Source organism: Odontesthes bonariensis, chromosome 4 (assembly GCF_027942865.1).
Source record: "Odontesthes bonariensis isolate fOdoBon6 chromosome 4, fOdoBon6.hap1, whole genome shotgun sequence".
NCBI lineage: Eukaryota > Metazoa > Chordata > Actinopteri > Atheriniformes > Atherinopsidae > Odontesthes > Odontesthes bonariensis.
The window spans coordinates 5607591-5627725 of NC_134509.1; the positions used below are offsets into that span (position 1 = coordinate 5607591).

The 20135-nt window shown below is 41.7% G+C and overlaps 1 protein-coding gene across 1 annotated transcript in view; it reads left to right on the forward strand.

Annotated features, from left to right (window-relative positions):
- The window catches only part of usp43a (ubiquitin specific peptidase 43a), a 126504-nt gene that overhangs the window by 33540 nt on the left and 72829 nt on the right, over positions 1 to 20135 (forward strand). The window contains exon 3 of the mRNA XM_075462609.1: positions 11978 to 12081. Within this exon, the coding sequence (XP_075318724.1) occupies positions 11978 to 12081 (104 nt within the window). The remainder of the gene's footprint in view (positions 1 to 11977; positions 12082 to 20135) is intronic.

Sequence of the window (20135 nt, forward strand, 5' to 3'; positions counted from 1 at the left end):
CAGGCTTTTTTTTTTTTTTTTTTTTTTTTTTAACTTTGGAGAGTCGAGAGTTATTGTAACATGGAGAGAAAAAGAGGAGAAGGGGGTATGATTTCTGAAAGAGAGCAGAAGACGAGATGAGGAAGAGGGGTTAAAACTGCCTGTGGCTTCAGCCGTTATCTCCCAGCTTGTCTTGTTACCATAAGCCACCTTTGAATGGGCCGAATTAGCAGCTGCCCAGAGCTGAAAGAATCGAGGTGACTCAGCTGGTTTAATGCACGGGCAGCATTTCTTTCATTCCTGCCCTGCTCCGAAATGCTTCCCTTTCTTTGCCTCTGTGAGTTAGTCTGTACTTCTCTCTGTCCGTGTCTCACTCGCTCTGCCGTTTCTCCTAATTTCACTGTCAGAAACAATGCTGAGAGCGACGCTCTCGCTTTTTCCTTGATTTGATTACACCAAAACACTTTGGTGATCGCTGATCACTGTCGTTCACAATCGCGTTTGTTCCAGGTTTGGACAGATCCGAACCTAATTCTGATCGTTTCAGCCTCCTAAGATGTTTCGTTTGTCTGGCACGCGACAATCATTTGACCGCTCTGAAACAGAAGGAATACGGGATGTGTCTTCCAACATGTAACTGATAAGGAATAAGAAGCTATTCACTTGAGTATTAGTTGAGGTTAAAAAAAAAAACAGATTTGAATCACCCAATGCAATGCCTTGTACAGTTAGGATGTTCTTTATTGCTTCTCTGTAGAAGTTTACAAGAGTTTGACTCCAATTCATGGTCACTACATTCATGTCCACTTACTGTCTGGGCTCCTGTCAGATGTCCACACAGATCTGTGCAGACATGGGCCATCGAACACATTTAAGTCAGTTGAGCGTCACAGTAAAACTGCTACATCGCAGCTTGATTTTCTATTAGAAGCTGCTTAATTGGGAATGTGAGCAGACTCTGACAAACGCCCGGTCCAGCTGTTGATGAAACGTTCATACCATAACACTTCATACCAGCCCACACCTGGCCTGCACTGAAGTGCCGTGATGCGATGATTACTGTACACACGGAGCTGGCTTGGTTTGACGCATCCAACACCTTTGTCAGCGTAGGCTCACCTTGTTCTCATGCACAGCGGGAGACGTCATCTTTTCCTGCAGCAGACGGAAAACGTCAAGTTTGGCAGCCTCGACTCCGCAAAGATATTCCCAAGAGCTTTGGAACTTACTGAGCACAAACTCGCACAGACATAAAAAGGTGCAGACGCTCACCTGTTAAGATGGTAGCTGCAAACACAAGAAAAACAACAGTTTTAGTGAGAGTTTGGAACAAATAAAAAAACTAAAAACAATTCTATTTTAGAAGAGTCTGCGACACCCACACCGTTCTTCATGACATCTATGTTTCCTTGTTATATTCTCGCTGTGAATGCGGCGCTTATCAGATACTGGGGATAATTTTCTGAGCTTGCAACTTTATATCAAAATGTTGTGCACTCACAGCAGGCAGACAAGTTCCCTGCACAGATAAATCATCAGAGATGCCTGGAACTGTGGGAGTTGCTGGATGTTGGCCACACTGGGCGAGTTCATCTCTGTTGTGTTGAGTGTGATCGGCTTCATCTTGCTGCAGGAAACAAACATAGAATAGATCTTTTAAGATGCCCAGGGTTAAGAGGTTCGTTGTCTTATCTTACATGAGCTGTCGATATGTAAAGGTTGCTCATGCTAACTCGGAAAAGGTGGTTGTACCAACCACGTCGCACACAGCCTCAGGCTGCCTGTGGCTCACATCAAGGCTCAGTTTGCCTGGTTTCATCACAGGAATTTTCTCACAACTTCATGACTTTAGCCAATGGAATCGATGCGTGAGGTCATACCCCGACTGGATTTGGCACTGCAGGATCATGCTTCGCCTTGCTAAGGTGAAAAGGGCGAAAAAAAGGACCTCAGCAGCGGCTGAAACTGATTCTTCTTTCAGTGTCGGTCAAATTCTGCTGTCAGACTCATTGTTTGCCAACATAGAGAATGTTGCTTTGTGGCTCAAACCGAAGGTGGTTTTTGTTGAGTCCGAAGCCGATTCTGACCGTGTCTGAATATAGAAAGTGAAGAAGGTTGGGAGTGCAAGTATGCAGTGTCATCAACCGTCAATATTCGCACAAAGAAAAAGGAAACGGGGTCGTTGTATGCAAGTCTTTGTTTAGTTCTATGCGAATGCCTACATGTGAATGCTCGGGCATGTGTGAGAAGGCTTTCTTCTGAATGTGTAAGGATGACTCGGAGCAGGTGCTGGCAGCAAAGGTGAATGTGTTAAGCCTCTTGAGCCAGCCGGTTGATTGGAAATGTGGTTTGGGATGATAAGTGAATCTGTCCCTTGCACAGTCTATTTTTTTTTTTTACGGCTATTTTTGCTCCCGACATCATGTGTGTTCCTTTCCCCAAACCCGGTAGAGAAACTCAGCAAATGTCCCAGTAGTATTGGGGAAAAAACCACTCTCATTGTCCTTTTCCAAGAGCCTATAAGTCATCCCATCAGTTAACTGTCATTAGATTTATTTTTTTATTCTTTTATTTTAAACATTTTCAGCAAAGTAAGAGAGACATGTTTTCTCAGAAGTTCTTTATTTTTCATCAAAAAGCGGGTTTTCATGACTAATTACTGTCAGGCTGAGCGAAAGCAGACTTCTATGCATGTCAGCATGTTGGCTCATAGGAAATCATTTGATTCCGAGCTTCTCACTCCAGAACAACAAACACAGATGACGTGGGCGGAGTCAAATCACATGCTGAGCTACACTCAAATGTGTTCCACACATGCTACAAAGCTCCCATCTTTTTGTCATCTCGGATTTCCCGCTGCTCGGATTAGTCGCTGTTATGAATGTCCTCTCTGAAAGGCATCGCTTGCCAGTGTCCTCCATTTTAGTTGTAAGGTAGCAAACACAACATTAACTTGTTTTACTGAGGTCACAGAGGGCATGGATTAGGTCAAGCTGTCACTAGAGCGCCCTCTGCTGGATCCCAGAACAAACTAAGCCAAACTGTCATCCATCCCTCCTTACAGCCTGTGGACGCATTTACAGACTGTAGTTTAATAAAACCAAACCGTTCAAAACGTCCAAAGATTCCCCACATTTGAGCAGATTTTTCAGTCTCTGAAGCACAAGTGACAGCCCTACAGGACTTGCACACTGTTGCAGACTTAACCCCCCCCCCCCAATTTTTTCCAAAGCTAAATATTTTCCTACAATTGTGTGAATGTTGGGCATATTCCAGAGGTCATGTGAGTGACGTAACCTCCAGCATTGGTCCTGTGACTCCTCCCTTTTATTGTGTGGCATAAAAGAGGAATGAGCCAAAAAAAAAAATCCAGACGAAGTCCGCTCCATTTCAAGCACGTTGTGGATAGATGTTGTTCTCCACGTTGAATCTATATCATCTTCAGGTGTTTTATTAACCCATTTTGTTTGAATTATTCCCGTATTGCTTATTTGCTTCTGACGACTCTGATTTGGAAGTAGTTTTTCTGTAGCTCTGCTTGTACGGTTTAATAAACAATATGTAGAAAAATATATAGATTGCTTTTTCACAGTGGCGGCTTGCCTCTCAGTGACTCGGCTGAAATCTACTCTTTAGTTGTAATTCAGTCTCTTTACCTCCAGGCAAGCTACTCTTAACTCGCCCGAAAACAAAACTTTTTCTTTCTCATTGTTACATCGATTTCAGACTTTTACGTGCTTTGAAACTGCAAGTCCCTCCCCTACCACACACACACACAAGCGCGCACACACACACCTAAAAATATACAGCCTCACACATTGAGCCTAACTCCCACTCACTCCCCAGCGCTCTGCAGAGTGCCTCAGAAACATCGCGCATGACTGCGTGCTACTGGGAATCAGCAGGGCTTTGATAACAACATATGTTTTCATGTAGGGATTGAAGTATGAAGGTCTCCAGAGGGAAGCTGTGCTTCTACCAGCAGACAAAGGGGGCGCAGGGGCCAAGAGATTTCCAGTGGTTCTACTAGAGAAATGTTTCACTGATCACGCAGACCTGAGCCCCAAATCATGGCGAGGTTCAAAGTCATCACGTGGCTCCTTGGTGATGGTTGTAAAGCCGGGCATCAGTTGGACTGTGTGGGGCAGCACTGCGACTTCCTGGGAAGATTCCATCCTGTCTGGCCTTCTGCCTTTGTTTTGAAGCTTAGATGTGAGCTCACTCCAACACACACACACACACACGTGCGCGCTGCCGCCGACAATGACTGACATCGATCGTGTACTTATTAGAAAGACATGGGCATTTTTATAAATTGTTCACTTTGCACTGTTTTATGTCCCAGAAATAATACCAATAAACCTATCAATATCACCTATTATATCTAATAAATACACACATTTCGCAGCAGTAAAATCTCACGACAAAAACAAATAATTAGGAAGGGCTGATTGAAACTCATTGCGCCTCCTTCAGGTGTTTTCGGCGTGCGCGCACACGGATTTCTGCACGTGAGCGTGCGCAGAAAACGCACTTTCCACATCTTGTATCAGGGAGTTCATGTGGCTCTGCTGCTCCTGTGATGCAATCTGGGCTCATGCTTGCGATGTGTGAGGCAAACGGAGAGGAAGGGGGAACACACTGTTCTCTTCAAAGGTACCTGGGCTCCTTTCACGCCCCAAAAATATGCTGGCTATGACCTCGCTGCCAACGCATAAAGGTAGTTTATTTAAGAGCATTGATGTAATTATTAAAAAGGGGTTTAGTTGGCCGGAGGAAGTGTGCGACGGTTGTCGTCAGGCCCTACAGTGAACGTGCCCCCCCCCCCCCCAAAAAAAGAAAAACTGAGCTCTCTTTGACCAAAAGGTGTTCATTCAATACAATGGATGCATGTTACCATGTCTTCACTTGGTCATCTGCCTTTTTCCATCGCAGCAGTTCAGAACGCACCGTGCTTATTTAGAGGACAAAGTCAGCGCAGGTACGCGGTGTAAACTACAACATGCCGAACAAGGATCATTCTTAGAAATGACTTCACCGTGAGCGTGGAGATGCTGCAACTCATTTTGGTCAGCCAGCAACAGGAGGCTGCTTAATGGGGCTTATATCTGTTGGCATTCAAGGTCTTTTGGAGAATACTCAATGTGACAATAGAACAGCTTAGTGCTTCTGAATATAGTGTACTGTTCACTTGTTATTCCAGCGGCAGACCCCCTCATCTATTTTTGGCAGATGTTAGCAGAGCTGGAACAATATTAGGGTAGTATTCATTACTCCGTCAATGCTGGAGGCTCAGTACACCCAACGCTCTTTCTCTTGCTCCGTCCCATTGTGTATATCTGCAGTGTGTACTGTACCTTACCTTACCATGTACTTTGTAAGTCTTCCAAGTGTGGGATAGTGACATTTTGACATGCAGTTTTATATTTCTCTACTTTTTTTTTTAACTCTTATTCTCAGCAGTGGAGACATCTGTTTTAAGTTCTTAGATGTCTGTGATTTCTACAGCTGAGAAATCTGCTGAACGGAGCATGCCGACCAGCTGGCTCTGACTGCTACCTTTACACTGCCATGTACCTCTATGTTGTAAAGCAATCGCGATAATGCACGCGAACATTAGTTGCTAAAATGTGCATGTGCCAGAGGAATTGAAGAAAGTCTGTTTAGAAAAAAAAGCAGCACTTGCGGTCTGGGTAAAATGCGGCTTTACACCAGCAGCCTCCTTTGATTGAAGCATTTTGTTGCTAAGATGATTAAAGATTGAAAAGTTAGAAACCAGCCAGACAGGAGCTTGTGTATTTTGTTGAGTTGTGTAATTGACACATCCAAAAGGTTTCCAACAATGTTCAAACCAGGAATTCTGGTGCATATCATACTTTGTAACAGCCAGAGGTGACCTAACTTACTATGTTGTGTGATAGGTGACTCGTGCCAACCAGCAGGCGAAGACGTTCGGCGACTTAATGCTTTTCCCTGTGAATCTTTTTGAATGTTGTATCTAATGATGAGTAAGCGTTTACCTTAATATTGGTGCGCAGTACTTGCAACTTTTTAGAATTACAATGAAACTTGGGTTTCACTTGTAAATATTGTTGGAGTACATATTGCGGCTGGAAGCCTACAGCTTATTTATTCATTCAGATCTTCCTCCTCCTTAAAGAAGCTCATTCTTTGGCTGAGTAGGCCTCCTGAGGAAAAAAAAAACAGAAAATGGGGTCAACACTGGTGATCAAAACCGTCTTATGTCGCTGTTTTGATCATGAGGTCCAACGGCAAGGGTTAGACCTGGGAATCTTTTTCCATTTGGGATTTAAAAAGGATTCAGTTCAAGTCAATTTCAGTGTATTGCACTTGTACATTACAAGGACTGCGCATGGCTACGTGTTCATGAAAAATATCCAAGCATATCAGTTTAAATTCCTACTTTTTTTCGTCTTCTTTTTTTAAATATAAAAAGCTGCATCTTTTCAGTGTCTGAGTGACCCCCTCAGTTCTTGGTGTGTATAACATACAAGTCAGTTGGCTCTGAGTAGGGGTGCGCGATCTGACGATATAAAATCGTGACTGGCGAGGAAGAGTGGAGAATCGCAGGCGATCTACCAAATTAGAGAAACCGTATAGATCGCCTTTGCCAATCAGCGCAATGATTTATTTATTTTTTTTCAATGCTGGTTCCCGCCGATGCGGCAGACGTAGGGCGTCCTTAACCTAACCGACCAATCATAGCGAACTGTGTGTCGTGACACTTTCTTACACACCTCCATGTTGTGTTTGTAAAAACTTAGAAAACGCATGGACAGCCATGGCTGAAAGCCAAGCCGACGAGCTGGTGAAGAAGAGGAAATCCACCTCTGTAATTTGGAATTGGTTCGGGTTTTCTTCTACCCTAACCCACTGCTGCAGGTCCACATCAGGAATGGGAACAGCAGCAGCGGCACCATCCACAGCACATCTATAGCGGCGCACGGGAGAAACTCACGGCCAGCAGCAGCACTCTCAGGTCGGATGAGGAAACCGCTAGCTCGTAGGCTAACTACAGTGCAAGAGAAAAGGGATGCACCGCGACCGTGACAAACATTACACAGTTGAAAAGTATTCCTTTAGGGCGCTCTGGTGATGGCAGTGCGTGACTGTGGCTGCAGTAAATGAACATGCAGCGTTGCTCATCTGTTGCTAAATGGCATCATGAGGTGGAGTCAAGTCGTCATCAGAGGTTCGTTTTTCTATTTCCGGTTGCTTCACTCTCACTGTGTCAGATGTCATCAATTAGATCATTATTTTTCATCTTGAATTGGGTTACAGTTGAATTACAATGTGTTGATTGCCAAATTCTTTCTTTTACTCCTTAGCTCTTCTGTGGTTCAGCATGTCGACTTAACTCTACTGTAATTGGTCTTTTTTTTTTTTTTTGGATGGAAGATCATGATAAAAAATCGAAATCGTGATTTTATGCAAAAAAATCGTGATACAACATTTTTTCCATATCGCCCACCCCTAGCTCTGAGGTTCACAAATCTCATACAGTGGCTATTCGATTAGCTCTGTTCATGGAATCCATTAATAATAATAATAATAATAAATTTATTTGTATAGCACCTTTCACAGAAAATAAAATTCACAAAGTGCTTCACAATACGATGCAAGTCAACATTTCATATACACACATAAGAAAACACAGTAATTGCAGAAAAGCACGAGGCTACAGAGCAGATGGGCACTTTAAGTACAGATAAAAGCTATTTTAAATAGGTGGGTCTTCAGATTTTTTTTGAAAATGTCTAAAGAAGCTGCAGACCATAGACAGAGAGGAAGAGAGTTCCAAAGAGTTGGAGCCACTACCTCAAAGAAACGATCACCCTTTGTCTTTAGACAAGAGCGGGGGACAGTCAATAAGCTCTGGTCTGAGGACCTAAGAGGCCTGGTTGTGTTATAGGAGTGGATCAGGTCACAGATGTAACCGGGTGCCTGATGATTAAGGGCTTTGTGTATATGCTATATTCTACATGATTTTTTTTATGAATTTTTATGTTGTAGAGTTGTGAATTTATTTTATCAATGGAGAAATTGAGCAGCCTTGCTTTGTTGTCTACAGTAGTAGATCAACCCTCATCTTACATTGAAGCTCCCAGATCAAGGAAGTGACGTCGATGCAGCTTTAGCAGCAGAGAAGCTATCAGGCTTGTGTTGATAATAATAAACTCCTGGACTATGTACAAACTTCAAAATGCATCGTTTTGTGAGTACAGACCATATTTGTACTACTGTAGAAGTTTGGTGTCATGGCATGTGGTTTTAGTGTGGTAATTTTGGAGATACTGCCAGGGTCCGTTAGCGCTTGTACTAAGCTATTCGGGATAACTCAGTAACTCAGCTGATGTTCGGCCAAGATCAGAAAAACTTTGGGTGGGCTACTTGGCTGGATATCACGGTTCAAATGACCCTAGAGTGAATCTACTCCGAACCATACCTTTAATTAATAAAGTCCAATTCAAGCCAATTGGAGTTCAATTCATTGTAATCATAATTAATTTCGAAATAATCCAATTCATACTTACAGAGCCAATTCAAAAACTATTTCCTAGCTAAGGAAACCAACAGATTGCACCGAAACTCGTCTTCAGTCCAATCTCCCGTCCTGAGCGTGCCTGAGGCGACTGTGGAAAGGAACGACTCCCTTTTAACAGGAAGAAACCTCTGGCAGAACCAGACTCAGGAAGGGTGGCCATCCGCCTCCACCAGCTGGGGTTTGAGAGGACAGAAAAGAGGGGAAAAAACCACTGTAACACCATTCAAAGGATACCTGTTGGAACAGAGAAACATGAGTTAATGACCACAATAATGTCACATGTACATAATATCATTTCAGAAATTAAACAGGGGGGAAAAAGAGAGTAAAGTGAGGAAAGGTGTGACAGATGAGGCCCCCCAGCAGGCTGGGCCTATAGCAGCTTAACTATGGGATGTTTCAGGTTCACCTGAGCCATCCCTAACTATAAGCTTTATCAAAAAGGAAAGTTTTAAGCCTGGTCTTAAAAGTGGAAAGGGTGTCTGCTTCCCGGACAACACGAGTCACGTGTTGAATTGTAATTACAGTAGTTAGGTGCCCAAAGTTCCCCGACACTATCTTCTAGTTGTAGATATTCCAAACTGTGTGTTCAGCGGGTCTTCGGTGTATTGTCATTACTTTGAGAAAAAACGGAATTGTCCCACTAAGTATTTAATCACAGATTAGATGGTTTGAAATGAAAATATTCGACTTCACTCTGAGATTATATGTGTACGAGCTGTAAGGGTATCCCAGAATAATGTGCGACCATATTCGCATTATGCATTGGTCATATCGGGGGAATCCTAAACTCTGGAGTAGACCGAAGAGTTCACTTGTAGGTTGAGTGTTAATCTGCTTCGTAGACAAAGTTGTTGACACGAGGCCGAGGTCTGAGAATGGGCCGAGGTGAAGTTTGAGTACAAACTGCCACAAACGCTTGTTGGAATTTCTGCTTTTGCTTCATTACGTATTCAGGAAAGAGCCATCTTTGGAGAAGTCTTCAAAGATGCCAAAAGCAGCGTTATTGTTCTTCGGAGTGAATGCAGCAGTGATTGGATTTAGTTTGAACAAAAGAAAAGCCTCATCAAAGTTGGATAGTCATTATTTCTGTGGACACGGTTCGAGACAGATGCAGGAAGTCTCATTTCCCCCGAGAAAGTGGATGAGACTAAACCGCGGTGCTATGACTATGTTTTCGGCTTGATGTCACATAAGGGTTTGAATTTGGATCATAATTTATTTAGATTCGCATGCGTCACATAATTACTTCTCAGACCATTTGAAAGCGTCGCCTGAATAAACGAAACAATGTGTCCATCCCAAAGTGGTAAACAGAGCTGGTCTTTCTTTTCTGTGCGGGAGAGCGCTTCTCCTCGGCCAGGTGATCGACGGTTATGAAATTTCGATCAAAACCAGAAAACTCTTGACAGTAACCAGTTGGGATACCTGGAGTTAAACAGTTAAAGGCCACTGTTTCAGCCTCCTTTTACACAAACTTCATTGCTTCCATTTTTTTTTTGTTTTCTTTGTTTCAGCTGGTAGTCCAGATCAGTTTGTGTTGGCAGCGTTATTGAACACACCTGCGTTAGGTGTCTCGGCTCTTTCGGCAAATCCACAGTACAGGATTTGTTGTGGCCATTTATGTTTTGTAAGTCATGGGTTCTATCGGTTTGGTTTTCTTTGGGCAGTTGGAATGTACTTTGGTTGATTTCAAGTCAAGATCTGGGGTTCATTTTTGTATTAGAGATTGTTTAAATTATTTTGGTGACTTTTAGACCCGCCCATTAATCAGACAGATTAAGAACACACCAGGGGCTCTTTTTTCTTTGTTTGCCGGTGTGAGGACGGGAGGTGGTTGAATGATTTTTTTTTTTTCACCACTTTTAGATATTGTTAAATTAAAATAAGTTAACTTTCGTTTTTCATCCAAATTGTAAGAAATTTTTTGTTTTATTGTTTTGTTCATATTTTTTTTGTTGTCAAAAATAAACTACATATATTTTTTAACAATCAACTGAAGTGCATGCAAGAACAAAACCACCTGCTGCCACCCACGACCTTTGTTGGAATATATAATTTGGAAACTTAAAAGGATTTATTATCTGATCAAAGAAAGGATGTGGCTGAGACTGAAATTGAGACAAAGTAGCAGAAATAAGGTAAAGATCACACTCTCACACAGTTTCACTTTTTCCTACAGTAAACCTAAGTTTTCCAGAATGGGGCAAACCCCTCTGTAGTGTCACATTTCTTTTAGATATCGCAACTGCCATTACTGCAGGTGTACTGATGGTGCCTGCAGTGACAAAAGAGAAATCGGATTTTGACATCCGACTCGTAGGAACGCCACTTAGAACTCTGATGGAAGAGATATAAAACATGGAACAAAGTAAAGCTCATTTATTTCTGAAGTGAGCTGCGTAACTAACAGTAGGATCTGATGTTAACAGCAAAGCTAAAAAGCAAGAACAAAAGACTCTCGGCTTCCCACTTCAAAGGGACAGAGACTGTGGCATCATCTAAAATTGAAGCTCGGCGGAGATATGAGGCCCGGAACAAAATGGGCCTGCTTGTTTGTTTTTCTCTGAGTTTCCAAGCTGCATTTCTGCTCTTGAGCACAGACGAGTTTTTTTTTTCTCCATCACATGTCTCCTGTAAATCTGTTGTTGCTGCCTTGTGTTTGCTGACATCTTTATCAGCTGTGTGAGATAAAGATGCAGCAGTCTGTCGTGGTGACTTCAGGAGTTATACTCACACGTCTTTTATATCATCGTCGTCGTCCTTTTATTCTTTTATTTGAAGTCCTTCTGTCCTCCTGCTTGCTCTGAAATGTTATGGATGAACTCGTTTCTGACATTATGTAGTAGGCTCTGTAAGCCGCGTCGACTCGGTGACATAAACACAAGACGGGCTAAAGTTCTATACTGTCCCGCTCTTTCTCCCTCCATCTCTCCACGACTGCATGTCCGTGTCACACTGTAGCATTTTATCGCATTTTGAAGTTCATTTTAGCGGAAGTAAAATGCTTCCCTTTATTATTTTTTCCTTCTTTATGGAGACATCTCATTGTTTGAACTAAATTGATGCACATAGAGAACAAAGTGCAAGCGGTTTGGTCTCTTATCTCCTCTGCCTGTAAAGCAGCAAGCTTTAAATGTGATTAATGCGGCAATTTGCAGCAGCTGCAGGTGGTGTTTTTTTGTTTTTTTAAACATTTTGTTCTTGCCTTCTGTTTTCCCTTGCAACAAATTATTATTTTTTTTTTCTTTCGGCAAATCCTGTCCATTGATATCGGAAGACGCTGCAAACGCAGATGGGCTGCACTTCTTTAGTGGGATCATTCCTGCTTTCGTCTGTGAATTTTTCTGTAAAAGCATTTTCTTGCAGTTTTTTTGAGTTCTCCAAATGTCCATAGAAGTGCTAATTTACTGTGTTTGCACCTGCCTGCAGGGCCCCAGTTCATCGGAGAATCCTTCCAGTCCCAGTTCAGCCAGCACACTGCATCCTCGAAGTCGACACAGTTTCGTCCAGGAACACTTCCAGGCTCAATACAGGTGAGAGGGAGAGAGTTGCAAATTAGAAAAAGTATCTTTTTTTTTTTTTTTGCACAATGCTCTGTGTTTGTTGATATTTATGTGGGGGATAACCTCGAATCAAATGCAACCTTGAAAATGTCTTGTCCAAATGCATAAAATGTACGGTTCTTGCAGGAGAACTACCCTTTTAAACTCAAATCTCACATAAATTATTTACTATGCACTATGAATAATGTCTTGGGGCTAGGTTTGAATAAATGCAGTGCAATACACACCATTAAAGAGAATATACACTCCAGCCGGGTGAGAATGTATTTTCTCCCCCTGAGGAGAAGAATCTGCAACTCTTGGGGAGGAAGAAAAAAGACAGACCTGTGAAGGATTCAGGGGATTTTAGCACTGGCTCGCTTTGCTTCGCTCACAGTGGAAAGTCAGTCTCAGGTTTTGTAGTTTAATCAAGCCTCTAATGGAACTGACTCAAGGCACTCTTCACACGGTTCCTTAATGGTGTGCATGTGATGTTAGATGTTATGTGAGATATACTGATGAAAATGGCAAGCTTTTATCAGTTCAGACTTTAATATTGTGAGTGCACAGTTAGATGATTTGGGATGAGGAGAAAAATACCATTTTTTTGCCTCTTAGCCTAAACATGTTAACTGGTAGAGGAGACTAAATTCAGCCGTGATGAGAATAATTTTTTATCTCTTTGCTACACTGTCTGATTAAAGCTCGTGTGCATCTTTTTTTGTGTCATGTGAGGTAGGCTGTCATCTGCACTTAGACAAATACAGTGTTTCTATAGGTATCAAAACATCAGTACCGTCCATGCAAGTAAGTTGTTTCTTGGTATGAAATATATTACCTTTGAGTTGTAACCTATCATCGTTTTGGACATGACAGAATAAAGCCATCTAATCCAGATACAGCTGCTTATGTAAGATAAATAATCAAGGAGGATATAAGAGAGAATCTCATTGCAGACTCTTGTAATAACCTGCAGCCCCTGGAGGCTCAGACTGTTTCCTCTAACATGTCTACACCAACTGCTGAGCAACAGAGGTCACTAATGCATGATACACAATATATCAAAGGACTGCCTGGGTGACTAGTTATGAATTCAATTAGTACCGTGTTGTGTTGAATTGGTTTTTTATTTGTATGGACTGAGTAGAGGGCAAGAGACCAAATCGATGTCCCTTGGTCAGTGATCTGTAGTAAGAGATTTGTTTGCTTTAGATTTGCATCAAGGCTTAAGTCGACACACACACTTAAAGTATTTTGATAATAACTGGTCATTAATCCGTATCCCCTTCTCAAATACAGCACCCTTGTAAGCCCTACACCTTTACTGTGGTACCACAGCTGTTGTTACACCGTGCAGAATATGGTTTGTTTTATATATGCATTGTCTTGCTTAAATACGTAAGCAATGCCTTCCCTGACAAAGACGTGATATGTTGTTCCAGAACTCGTATTTATCATTCAGCATTAACAGTGCCTCTATAGATGTGTAAGTCGTGCATGTCATGTGCATGTGTTCATGCACCCCAGTACCATCACGGATGCTGTTTTCTGAACAAGTTTAAACGTCCCTCTCATGTTTAGCCTGGAGGATGCTGTGTCCTTCAATCCATTTTAAATGAGCTCAGTCCCAGAAAAGGATGCAGCGTTTCCATATCTTCCTTTTTTCATGTTTCAGTGCCATCAAGGGGATGAAACTTTTTAACCGCAAAACTGAAGGTGCCGCCCAGGCAGAGAGCCTCAAGGCCTGAACACACCAGTTGTGCCAGTTGACACACACCAAACAGATGCTCTTTCTATTTTCCCCACACCTTAAGCAACTGGCCGTGCAACAGGGCTCTACGCCCCGCCGCCTGGTCTAAGTCCTTGACGTTATCATATTGTTGAGCATTGCTGCACCTGAAACATTTTTTTTTTCCCAATTAGGCCTTCTCCATGCAAGGGCATCCTGGCTCCTGTGTCATAGCAGCTCTTGTTTTTATATATACGCTTTTATAGCAGCATTGTCAGATTTCAAATGTTTTCGGACAATAGCTGAGGGGGAGCTTGGTTTAGAGTTTTAGTTAAAAATGATTGTTATTATAAAAAGTGAATACGTTTTTTTTTTTTTTTCCACAGTTGAAGTTCATGTTAAATCATACTTCCTGCTCAAAGTATAGCACCTGCTGACATACACTGGTGGGCTACCTGCATCATCGCTTTACGCTTTAGATTAAGTGCTGTGCGGTCAGAAAACGACTAATATTTAGTCGCCCACCAATATACACAACATATTAAAAAGATAAATGCTTGAAGTAGTGAAACGGAAGCAATGGAGACCAAGAGAAATTCCAGAAGTTCTTGCAAAAACTGAGCAACAGAAACTATACGTAGACCATGAACCAAATGGTACGTGATGGAGAGTATTATTGAGAGAAATATTGCACTGAAATGTCATGGTGAGACGGATGGAAATGAGCACCATGTGGACGATTGACCAGACAGCCGTATCTGATCCTTCCAACACTGGGTGGATCAGTCTGTTGCTGAGGGATCTGCTCTGAGCTTCTACAGTCCCACGCTGGGGTTGACTGATGTTGTCTGTGCTTGATCTTCACCGCAGTCGGTCCAAACCGTAACGACAAGTTAGCAGCTAAGCTACAAACCAGGCTTCAATTAAGACGCATGGCTATAACTAGAAGCTGCAGTCTCGAGAAAGCTTCCGGAACTTAACATTGATTCTCACTTTTTCTCAAACAGTCAATCACCTTACACGGTAACATTTTCAAATGGTCGGAATGAATATCGATTGTTCATTGAGATCAGCTCAAGTCAGGCTATCAAACATTCGCCAGGGAGAATGAGCACAAGTAAGGTGGTACAGCGTTAATGAACCAAGTCAATCTTGTGGGTGATGTAAACTGTATATTTAAATCCTTTTGCGGTCCATAAATGTGTTAAACCCATGGGTGAAAGTGATTACGTTGCTCACAGTCTGCCACTCTATAGAGGCTTTCAGTCTTGTTCTGTCCAAGGCCCACAGTTGACTTGCAGCGGGTTGGGGTGTGAGCCAGTCGAGCTCTGACTGCTCTTTGGGGTTAACTAGCCTTTATTTCATGGGATTATCCCGTTCCCTGTCTCGTGGATGACGGACTAAATGCTTCGTGATGCCGTATATTCCTGCTGAGCCTTGACTGCCATGGGGCCCGGGCCCTCAAACTGGCTAATTGAAATTACTTGCACCGAGTCTTTCCACTGTGACGTTTTTTTTCTGGAATGAAATGAGAATGAATGTTGCTTTTGATTTCTTCCTCCGTCTCTTCTCCGCCGACTGTTTTCACACCATATTTCGCACGCAAACCTGTGTGTTCACGCGACATTTCCAAACTCTTGGCTGCAGATTCGTTTTCACATGAATTTCTCACATCTTCACATAGCAGCTTGGCCCTATACTTTTGCACACAAATCATTCCAATCAAAACTCCTTGGCCTTTCCTTGTTCTATCTCCCACCTCGCACAAACTCCCACAGACATGTCCCCTCTCCTTTTCTTTTTTTCCCCAACAATTCCAGCTATATCTAGAAGACCATCTCTCCATACGTCTTTAGGTTTTCTGGGAGCGCGAGCAGGGTAAGACCTCGAGTTGCAGTAATTGGCTCTATATGCCACACATGCACACCCTCACAAAGACGCGCCTCTAAGCACGGCTGAGTGGGACCCAATTCACTATATGTGTATGACACACACACATTTAGAAGGCATGTAAGGACACATTAACTGACATTTATGATGCGTTCGCTCAGTCTCATGATGGGTGCTATTAGCGAATATGCCGCTGTATCCTTGCACTCATTTCTTTCTGTAAGAAAAGCACTTCTGAGGCCTGTAAAGACCCTTGAAATGTTTCATAAGGGACTAGTGATGAACAGCTGTTAGCTCTTTAACACAGCACAGATTCATGAAATGACTTTATATATGAGTTTTATTTATTTAGTATTTTACTGACTAAGCATTGTACACCCCTAATGAAAATGAATACTGTATGAGAACCTCTGCTCTCTTGAAACAACTGAAGTGTGATGTCTTTTGGACAGACAAGACCAGAATTGAGCATCACATTAGGTGAAAACCAAATGGCATATTTCTTGAAAAACAACTGTTAAGCACGGTGGTGGGGGGATGATGATTAGGGCTTTTATTTATTTATTTATTTTTTCTTGCAGCCACAGAAGGTGGGCATTTTGAGATCATTTGCATGAAATACCACTTTTGGATGGATTTTGTTGCTGCTTTTGGTTTGTGTAGTTCTGTGAGTAATCCTTCGGATTTGAGGCTGGTTAGCTTCATTTTGTGCCAGTCGTATTTAGGGCTGTCCCAGTTGTTAGCCATTAAATTAGAGAAAATTTGACATTTCCTTTCAATTTGATGTACATATTGCATGCTATATCCATGTATTTTCACTATAAAGTGAGTTTACAGTTTCCTCTGCTGAAATTAAGTTGGAGATGGTGAGTCAAACCACTTTGTTAGGGCTTTTTGCTTCATTCAATGATCAGAGTGGGCTTGTGTTGATGGGCTGTAGCTGCAGTGTTAATTACTCGATTCTTTCTGTTTCTCTTTCATTCTTTGTCTTCCAAATCTGAGAGCTCAACAACAGAACATCTTTGGATAAATCATCAGTCCTTAAACTGAATCTCAAAGTAAAGTAGATCCATCCAAAAATTGCTAAAAGCCTAATAAAGGTTAGCAAAGTGCTTTTGTGTGCAGGGTGTTTATCTTTAGTACTTGCTTAGTACCGTGCAGGATACGGCCGGTGACTCACTCTCGGTTAACCAGCACTAGAGAATTGGATCTTAAGGAGTTTGTTCACTTCACTGGATTTTATCGGACCACCTAAAGTGTAAATATGCATAGTCATATCCATGTGTGTTCTTATCTCATTAGTGTGAGCTTGTTTCAGTCTGCTGAGTCCAGAGTCCTCCTTATCCTTTCCTTTTTCTCTTCTGCCCTTTGCACCATCTTATCACTGTGGATCACTTGGAGTCACTTTGCCTCAAAATGCAGGATAACAAAAGAGCCATCACTCCATTGCAAGCTTGCTGTGACTTCTCTTATTTGTTGTTTTCTTCTTCCTCTCTTCTTCTTCTCCCTCCATTCGTCTGTGTGCATTTCTGTGCTGCTCTCTGGCCTTCCCTTCTTTCTGTCTCTATCACTTTCTCGTTCTCGCATTATTCTTGTTTCTTCCCTCTCGATTCCTTTTATATCTCAGAGATTGTCCTCAGAGGATTCCACTGGAGCTGTCTGATCTGAATAAATGTTTGTGATTAGAGCCGGGACTGTCTTGCGGTTTGAGCTGCCGATGTGGGAGTTTTGTGCTCCAGTCACTCTGTAGTGCGGTAGTGTTTAAATGAGTCTTTGTCAAAACCTCCCTCCTTCCCTCCTCCGTCTGTCACTCTCAGTTTGAGCCATCTATTTTTTTTAATGACCTGGGAGACGTGCAGAAAGCCTCAGTCTTTATCTCTATCTAGACAAACAAGATAGCTGGGAAAGGTTTTTACCTATTGGTCTGGCTTTTATTTAGACGTAGATGTGAAGTGGAAATTTTCGACAATGTCATTTTTTTTTATATATATATACATACATACACGTCTAATAAACGTCCAATCCTTCAGCTCTTGTCCTAAAATGTGAAAAAAGCTCAAATGAAAAATACATAAAAGCCAACTAATCTTTTTTTCTTTGTTGCTGAAGCTGACCTAACGGCCCCTTTCAGTAATTATCTAACAAAGCAAAGTCTGTATCTTTAAATATGCCTTTTAAGGCTGTCAAGTGATTCAGAGTTTTAATTGCATGACCCTGTGTAGTTGATTATGATTAACTGCAAGCAGATTAAGATTTTTACCCAAATGAATGGCGTTTAAATGCATACGTGCTATGACTGGCTATGCTTTCTACTTTTCAACATTATTTCACTGCCACGGCGTCACTTCTACACATTTCAAGCCTTCCGTGTGTTTTCTTTTGCTGTAAAATGTCACACAAAAATATTTTGGGTCAATTGGCTAGGACAAGGCAAGGCGTCAGCCCCTCGCAACACACGGTTTGCAGTGGCACTGAAAACACCTAAAAAGCATATTAATGAAATTGTGGATGACTTCCTGTGTGATTAAAAACACTATTTCATGAGACCTTATTTAGAGAAAAGTGCTCTAATTTGAACTCTGGGCGACACAACGGATAAGTTAGTTAATGGAGAAGTTGGTAAAAACAGCTTTAGCTGGGCAAATTTATGAGTAACCTTGCTAATTAACTTCATGTGATGTAACAGAGTTGATTTAGTGACAGGTGCCCTCTGCATTGGTTAACAGTGTTGAAGTGAGATTGTGTTAACACTTTTTGAATGTTAACTTCTATGGACGCAATGCATTGTAGAGGAACTTGATAATTATCCAGTTTGAGAAGTTTTTTTTCTACTTTTATACAGTGTCCTTTGAAGACGTGACACCCCATAAAGGACTGTTAACGTTTTCTGATCTTCAAAGATGATGTCTGCAGGGGCTTCACTTCCCAAAATAAAAAAATGGGATGTGCCCATGTTGACCTCTCTCCGAGGCATCAGTCTGGCCGTTCCACTGCTGCTCAACTGAGTGGCTGCAAATATGGCCGAACATTGACCTTCTTTACTTTTGATGCTTTGCCGCCCGCAGCGCTTCCCTCAGCCCAGCCTTACACAGCACTTTCCCTCCCGCTGACACCCCCCCAACTCCTTTGAACCTTACTTTGAAGTGGGCGCTGGCCAGTTAGTCCACAACATTATCAAGTGAATATCCTTTTGTATTTACATTTATCCTTTTTACTGTGCAAAAACAAAAGTCATATTGTAATGTGGTGGGGGTACACTTACAGTAGCCTCACATTATGGAAGGAAGAAAACATTTTCTTTTTCTCTCTTTTTTTAATTTTTTCCAACAACAAATTTACTCCTCACTACTATTAAAGGTCACATGGCATGCTTTTCCATGTTTCCTGGCTTCTCTACATTGTTAAAATGATGTTTTATCACCATAAATGTCAGCCAAACCTAAAAAAAGACAACTGTTATAAGTTTTATGTCGATGGAACTCCTTTTATCCAGTCATCTTGAACCCTCACTTGTGAGATATATATTTATTATTTTTATTTTTTTTGTGAGCCCCCCCAGAGGGGCGAGAGCGTACTCGTCATCCATCACAAGCATTTTAATAGCCAAAGTGATCTGCTTGTACTTTGTTTTTTCTCGTCTTCAAGAAAAGGTGTTTTTGGCAGTGTTGACCCGTTTCATCCGACATCTTGGAACAAGAGCTTGTTGGATGCTTACTTTATGGGGAGACTGAAGCTCAAAGTTGAGGCTGTTGCCAACACTAAAAGGGCAAGAGTCTTTATATGCAAGCTGCGAGTGAAACAGTTTCAAATGTCTGTGCTGTGTTGGCATTAGACATATAAATGGAATTTTGTGAAAAAAAACATTATGGTTAAAGTGGGTGAAAATCAATCAATCAATCTTTATTCATATAGCACATTTCATACCACAGGCAACTCAATGTGCTTTACATAAAGACATAAAAAAATACAACACAGCCAAAGACACAGAAATAAAAACATTAATTGTAGCTAATAGTAAGATTGGTATAACTATAACAGGTAATTTGAGTAAACTAACAAAAGCTAACAAACATGGATAAACTTTCCTCTAAGAGGAAGCATTTAAAAAATATAGCTAATAACAGAACGGTTGGTATAATGAATGATAACAGATCTTCAATATATGAATATGACTAAGTTTGCCTCTTAGTGAAGCATTAATAAGATCAGAAACATGGATAAGCTTTCCTGAAGAAAAGGCAGCTAAGGGGGCTACGTTTATACCCAAGACACGTGAACATATCCCTCTGTTGCCTCTACAGCTTCTCAGAAACTCACGCAATGTTAGCATATTTACTAGGGATTGTGCACGACTAATTGTTTGTCAATTAGTCGGAACGGCACACACAGACGACTACTTTTTTTTTAACATTTTTTTTTTTTAAAG